General features: G+C 50.4%; 1 protein-coding gene and 2 non-coding genes across 3 annotated transcripts; all 3 read left to right on the top strand.

The window, feature by feature from the left end:
• The first annotated feature begins 348 nt into the window (after positions 1–348).
• Positions 349–6,800, top strand: HSPA8 (heat shock protein family A (Hsp70) member 8). Its single transcript, XM_088139003.1, has 9 exons — positions 349–506; positions 1,879–2,089; positions 2,766–2,971; positions 3,178–3,330; positions 3,418–3,973; positions 4,262–4,464; positions 4,969–5,167; positions 5,548–5,780; positions 6,424–6,800. The coding sequence occupies exons 2-9, from the start codon at positions 1,885–1,887 to the stop codon at positions 6,607–6,609; spliced, it is 1,941 nt and encodes a 646-aa protein (XP_087995129.1). The 5' UTR covers positions 349–506; positions 1,879–1,884; the 3' UTR covers positions 6,610–6,800.
• LOC112541652 (small nucleolar RNA SNORD14) lies at positions 4,615–4,708 on the top strand. Its single transcript, XR_003085638.1, has one exon. It is a non-coding gene; the product is annotated as a small nucleolar RNA SNORD14 (small nucleolar RNA).
• LOC112541651 (small nucleolar RNA SNORD14) lies at positions 5,873–5,967 on the top strand. The gene has a single exon (XR_003085637.1). It is a non-coding gene; the product is annotated as a small nucleolar RNA SNORD14 (small nucleolar RNA).
• Positions 6,801–7,050: the final 250 nt, after the last annotated feature.

The raw sequence follows: 7,050 nt of genomic DNA, 5'->3' as shown, positions 1-7,050 counted from the left end.
TGGAACGCCACTCTGGGAAGCGATTGGCTCCATCTCCCCACACAAAGGGAAGCGACCCGAGGCGTCGAATCGCCACTCCCACGTTCCTTTGGTCTCTCCTGTTTATGCAAATAAGGCGCGCCAGGGGGAAGATCATTGGCTCCAGGAGACGTCACCGAGCTCGAGCATGCCTCCCTCCTCTCGCTCTGGGAGGGATGAACGTTCTAGAAAAAAGGAAAGAGGAAGAAAGAAGGAAGGGGGAAAAAGCCGGCCGGCTCCCCTTGACTCACGCGCGTCCTGACCCGCCCCCTTCTCCCTTCTTTGTTGCGTCACGGGGGACCGCTGCGGCCATTGGTGGAAGGCCGGCCGGCGGGGCCGCGGGATTGGCTTCCTGGCCGGAAAGAGGCGTGGCTCTTCTGGAAGGTTCTCCAGAGCTATATAAGGTGCGGGGCCAGACGGGGAAGCCGCTTGTCTCCAGCCGGTCTCGTGGCAGCTTTTTTATTTATTTGTGCGCGCGGGGGAAGCAGGTAATTTTCCTTCTATCTCTCTCTCTCTCTCGCGCGCTGGCACCGGGGGACGCGGGGCTTGCCGAGAGCTGCTCCTGATTCTTAAGGGGGGGGAAACGCTATTTCGTTTTTCCTGTTTTTTCCCCTCCTCCTGCCGGGAGGCGGGCGGGCGGGCGGGGCTGCCGGCTCCAGCGGGGGCGATGCAGAGCCGGGCGCGTCCTTCTGCGGGGCGACCTTCTCCTGCCCTTGCCCCCGAGGCGGCCTGGATTTTCCCGGCCTCGACCCCCCTGGCCGCCGCCTCCCCCTCTCCCTTCTGCGTCCCTCCCGAGCCTTTGTCTGGAGCCTGGGCTGCGGAAGCGGGGCTGCTCGGGAGGGGGGTCGCACGGCCTCGGGGGTCGGGGCGGCGCTCCCCTCCCGGCGCCTCTTCGGAAAAGCCCGGCCTTCCGCAGCTGGAGCACCTCGCGGAGGCGGGGGCGGCCTCGCGATCGCAGCTGCTGCGCGTAAGGCGATTAAGAGGCGCTGCGCAGCGGGGGGGGCAGGCCTGGGGGATCCGAGCGCCGCCTGCCCGGGGGCTTTGGGCAGCGGGGGAGCTTTCTCCGGTGAGCTGCCCCTGGGGAGAGCGCCGCGCTTCCTCTCTCCCCTTCATCCGCAGGAGGACGCGGCGCCGGCCCGACCCCCGAGGCCGTGCGACCCCCCTCCCGAGCAGCCCCGCTTCCGCAGGGACAAAGGAGGGAGGGAGGAAATGGGGCCGGGGTCCCTTCTCACGACCCCCAAGCCTCGCCGGCAGCCGGCTCGGGGAGGGAGCGCCCTGCCGCCTGCGCGGGGGCGGGTGAGTGAGCGGCCCCCTTGCCACGGCCGCCGCACGTGCTCAGCAGCGCGCTCTGCCGGTTCCGGGCCCGGGCGGCGGAGCACGTGGTCTCGCCGAAGCCCCGCCCTGCCGCGCCGCCACGTGGTCCGGCGAGTTCGCGCTCGGCCGGGCCACGTGGTCTCCCCCCTCGGTCCGGCAGGGGGAGCGCCGGGAAGCCAGGCCTGGGTGAAAAGATGCCTTTTCCAGGGTTATGGAATTGCTGCTGGGTGGGATCGGCGGGTCCTCTTGCGTGCTCTGAGGTGCAAAGGTCTGGGTGTTGGGTGAGTTGCTTTGTTTCACCAAATTTTAAAAATGTCATTTAATCTTTCCCGGAAACATTGGATCAGCATTTTTCTACCTGGGCACCTTTAAGAGGTGTGGACTTCAACTCCCAGAATTCCCCAGCCAGCACGGCTGGCTGGGGAATTCTGGGAGTTGAAGTCCACACCTCTTAAAGGTGCCCAGGTAGAAAAATGCTGCATTAGATAATCAGCAAGAGACATGGTTCTCTGGGCATTAATGGCTAATTTCTTTACGTGTTTGCAGTTCACCATGTCTAAGGGACCATCCGTTGGAATCGATCTGGGCACCACTTATTCCTGCGTTGGTGTCTTCCAACATGGCAAGGTGGAGATCATTGCCAATGACCAGGGTAACAGGACCACGCCAAGCTACGTGGCGTTCACTGACACGGAGAGGCTGATTGGCGATGCTGCAAAGAACCAAGTAGCAATGAATCCCACGAACACAGTCTTTGGTAAGGAGACGCGTGCCTTGAAGGAGTTCCTGTGTTATTAGTCGCCGTTTGGGATGATGGGTGGCATATAAATTTAATAAATGGGGATAGAACATAGGAATTCCTTTGTACCTGTAACAGCTCGGCTGAAGTTCACTGAGATGGTGTGCTGAAGGCCGTGAGGAAAGGCTAAATTATTTAAACATGTTGCTTAAGAATTATTATAGATTATGTAAACATCTTGCTTAAGAAAGCCTTAAGAAAGCCTTTTTTCATTGCTATGATGTAGCAATCACCGTAGATATTAGCAGTAACAATATTCACAGCAGGCAGAGTGACGTCATTCCAACACTTGGATTTTATTAGTTGTTGAAAGTGGTAATCAGATTTCTGTTTCCTGAAGCAACGGGAACTTAACTTTGTAACTTCAGGGCTTCTGTGAACATAATGGTTTTGGAAGCAGGAACATTACAGAGTTTGGTAATTTAAAAGTTTGGTTGTTTCCATCCTGTTAACTATAAAACCACTGGAATTACAACCTTGGCTTGAATGCTGCCTGTTACAGTCATACATTATTAGGACATATAATTTAAGCTAATAAAACACATATTTTAACTTGCCAGTTGTAAGTAAGAGGGATTAAAGGGCAGGTTTAATTAGTCAGCAGAGCGTATAACAGCTACGCTGTCTTGAATAGATGCCAAGCGTCTGATCGGCCGCAGGTTTGATGATGCTGTTGTGCAGTCGGACATGAAGCATTGGCCTTTCACTGTCGTGAATGATGCCGGCAGGCCCAAAGTCCAAGTGGAATATAAAGGAGAGAGCAAAAGCTTTTATCCCGAAGAAGTTTCTTCAATGGTGCTAACCAAAATGAAGGAGATTGCAGAGGCGTATCTAGGAAAGGTGAGTTCTTGAAATGGTGTGGGAAAGCATCATCACAATTTAAAGTGAGCTCTGAGGGCAGTGTTTCTCCACCTCAGCAACTTTAAGAGGTGTGGACTTTGACTCCTGGAATTCCTCAGCCAGCAGAGTTGAAGTTGCTGAGGTTGAGAAACCCCGCCCTAGGTAATTTCCCCACTTGTATAACCTTCTTTCCCCCCCCGCCCCAGACTGTTACAAATGCTGTAGTCACCGTCCCAGCTTACTTCAATGACTCCCAACGCCAAGCCACAAAAGATGCTGGAACCATTGCTGGTCTCAATGTGCTCCGGATTATTAACGAACCAACTGCGGCTGCTATTGCTTACGGCTTGGACAAAAAAGTGAGTAGTGACCCTCCAGGTGGGGAAATCACGGATCCTGGGTTTTTGGCTTGGGTTTTCCGTTGACACGTTTCCTTTCTACCCCAGGTTGGTGCTGAGAGGAACGTGCTGATCTTTGATCTGGGGGGTGGCACTTTCGATGTCTCCATCCTCACAATTGAAGATGGCATCTTTGAAGTGAAATCGACCGCAGGAGACACACACTTGGGGGGCGAAGACTTTGACAACCGAATGGTCAACCATTTCATTGCCGAGTTCAAACGGAAGCATAAGAAGGACATCAGCGAAAACAAGCGGGCCGTTCGCCGGCTCCGCACCGCCTGTGAGCGAGCAAAGCGCACACTGTCCTCTAGCACTCAGGCCAGTATTGAAATCGATTCCCTGTACGAGGGCATTGATTTTTACACTTCCATCACCAGAGCTCGGTTTGAAGAGCTGAACGCCGATTTGTTCCGCGGCACTCTGGATCCCGTGGAGAAAGCTCTGCGTGATGCGAAGCTTGATAAATCTCAGGTGCACGATATTGTGCTGGTTGGCGGGTCCACCCGAATCCCCAAGATCCAGAAACTCCTTCAAGATTTCTTCAATGGCAAAGAGCTCAACAAGAGCATCAACCCCGACGAAGCTGTAGCCTACGGTGCAGGTAATTGTAACACAACTCCGTTCTTGCCAGACTGGAATGATCAGAAGTTTTTGAACATGTGGCTATTACATTAAAACTTTTTCCTTACAGATGAATCTCAGAATGTCCTGTTAATGTAATTTCTGCCAGCTTGTCCAAATGAATCCTATTTAAAATCCTTCGTAGCTTTAACCAGAATTGGTTTAATGGTAACCCAAAGCTATCTGAGGAGGCAAAGTGATTTGAGGTAACCAGGGACATTCTTGAGGTTGTTGCTCATATATGTTTATATCTTTTTTTTTTTTCTAGCTGTTCAAGCTGCAATTCTCTCTGGGGACAAATCTGAAAATGTGCAAGATCTCTTGTTGTTGGACGTGACTCCCCTGTCCCTGGGTATTGAAACAGCTGGTGGTGTCATGACGGTCTTGATCAAACGCAACACCACGATCCCCACCAAACAGACTCAGACGTTCACCACGTACTCCGATAACCAGCCAGGGGTGTTGATTCAGGTATGCAAAACCCATAGGGGAGAATTTTTGTCATCCCATGGTTGTGACTCATTCTGTTCAGGGATTAGGTGTAGTAACAGTGTAATTCACTCCCTGTTGGAGCTGCCATGCTGTTGCCTCATAAAGTGTGGTGGACAGGCCTAGGTTTGGTTGCAATGATGAAGGTTCCAAAACCATTCGTAGTTTCCACTAGAGGTTGAAAGACCAGTGTTGGCTTAAGTACCTTCCTTGGATGTCTGAGCGACCACCTGGGTCAAAATGTCCTGATTTTTTTTCTGCGGGGCTGCTTCATTGAAGCATTAGGACCTATCGAGTTTGAAGCAGCTTACAAATAGAACTAATTAATAAATATCTCTAGAGATATTCCTTTTCCACTGATCATGCTAGACTTTGAAAAGGTCCATAGGAACAAAGGTTTTCTCGTCAATTGGGAAACTTCCCATAGTAGCTGCCCAGCTTAGCTAGGGCCTGCCTAAATGTCATGTTTTCTGCCTATCTTCTCAGGTGTATGAGGGGGAGAGAGCAATGACCAAGGACAACAACTTGCTGGGCAAGTTTGAACTGACTGGCATTCCTCCAGCTCCAAGGGGTGTGCCTCAAATTGAAGTAACCTTTGATATTGATGCCAATGGCATCCTCAATGTGTCTGCTGTTGATAAGAGCACAGGCAAGGAGAACAAGATCACTATCACCAATGACAAAGGTGAGTTCTGTAGAGAGACTGGCATTGCTTGGAAGTCATCAAATGAAGTCATGTTAATTGGTCCTGTGGCCTTGCCTCTTTGAGTGGCTACTTCAATTGGTTACTTGCTTCAGTCATGTTAACCTTATTTGCCTTGACATCTATATAGTGGATCTTAAACAGTTTAGGCCTTTTGACCTCACTCAGCAAAACTCTGGACAACAGTAATAAAGCTGCTTGGTTAACGAGTTGGATCTTGGCCTGCTCGCCATTCCTATTCAAATATTCTGAAACTGCTTTGCTTAAAATAGTTGAGAAAGTGCCACAGTTTGGGGTTATTGGGTATGTGGCATGGAAGCCTCAAAGGAAATTCATTAACAAGGAACTTTGTCTTTTCAAAGGTCGTCTCAGTAAGGAGGACATTGAGCGTATGGTCCAGGAAGCTGAGAAGTACAAGGCTGAAGATGAAAAGCAGAGAGATAAGGTGTCATCCAAGAACTCGCTAGAATCCTATGCTTTCAACATGAAGGCCACTGTGGAAGATGAGAAGCTCCAAGGGAAGATCAGTGATGAAGACAAGCAGAAGATCTTGGACAAATGCAATGAAATCATCAATTGGCTGGATAAAAATCAGGTTTGTGGCAAACCTCTTGAACATTCTTTGCAAAGGTTCATCAGAATCATAGTGATGCAGCTGTTAATCTCTAAAAAGGTACAATTTGTGGGTCGCAGGGATGAAGGTTCCAAAACCATTCGTAGTTTCCACCAGAAGGTTGAAAGACCTGTGTTGGCCACAACACCTTCCTTGGATGTCTGAGCGACCCTCTTGTATTTACGTAACACATTATTTCCAGTTTAGTTTAAAATGGCTGACTTTTCAACCCAGCCCCCCTCGAGAAGTTCAGTTAATAACTTTTGTTTAGTCTTTTCTGAGCCGTTACTGAGACACAGACCAACGTGGGCATCACTAATCAAGAGACTATTGTGCTGCTTGTTGGTACTTAGAGATCTGTTCCAAAGTTTTCTTAGTATTTTTCAGAATTGCAGATTCACACAAGGTTACTCTAGGCCAGTGTTGTCCAAACTTGGCCACTTTAAGGTGAGTGGACTTCAACTCCCAGAATTCCCCAGCCAACATGCTGGCTGGGGAATTCTGGGAGTTGAAGTCCACTCACCTTAAAGTGGCCAAGTTTGGACAACACTGCTCTAGGCCCATCAGCTCTTAGTAAATGTCCTGAGATTTACAGTGTTTTTCCTTCCCTCCCCTGTATTTTTAGACTGCTGAAAAGGAGGAATTTGAGCACCAGCAGAAAGAACTGGAGAAGGTCTGCAATCCCATCATAACCAAGCTATACCAGAGTGCTGGAGGGATGCCTGGGGGCATGCCTGGCAACTTCCCTGGTGGTGGGGCACCCCCTTCAGGAGGGGCATCTTCTGGACCAACCATTGAGGAGGTCGACTAAGGGTCCAAGACGTGGCACTCCGTGGGCCACCTTCGGCACTGAAGGACTCAAGACAATTACAAGGGCATTCTTGATACTTTGAACATGTGCACAGGGAAGGGAAGCAAACACTGCACTTTACCAGTACCAGTACTGTATAAGGAAAAAGTGGAAATGTAATTCCAGTCCCAATAAACTTATTTAATTGGCAACGTCGAGCGTGTGTTCTGATTTTTTTCTTATTCTGTAAATAGGTGCGTCAATGAAGTGGTTCTTGGTTAATTCTACCCCCAACACTGAATGATCCCACATGTGGGTGTACAGCAATCCAGGTCAGTGTGTCAGCCTTGGCAGCTTGAACATGGGTGGACTTCAACTCCCAGAATTCCACAGCCAGCATATTGGCTGGGGAATTCTGGGAGTTGAAGTCCACCTGTGTTCAAGCTGCCAAGGCTGAGAGAC

The sequence above is a fragment of the Python bivittatus genome, unplaced genomic scaffold, assembly GCF_059951505.1.
Source record: "Python bivittatus isolate LINGU-HERP-01145 unplaced genomic scaffold, Pbiv_v1 ctg000320_np1212, whole genome shotgun sequence".
Lineage (NCBI taxonomy): Eukaryota > Metazoa > Chordata > Lepidosauria > Squamata > Pythonidae > Python > Python bivittatus.
The sequence above is the reverse complement of the archived record's forward strand: the minus strand, read 5'-3'. Positions and strand labels throughout refer to the sequence as shown.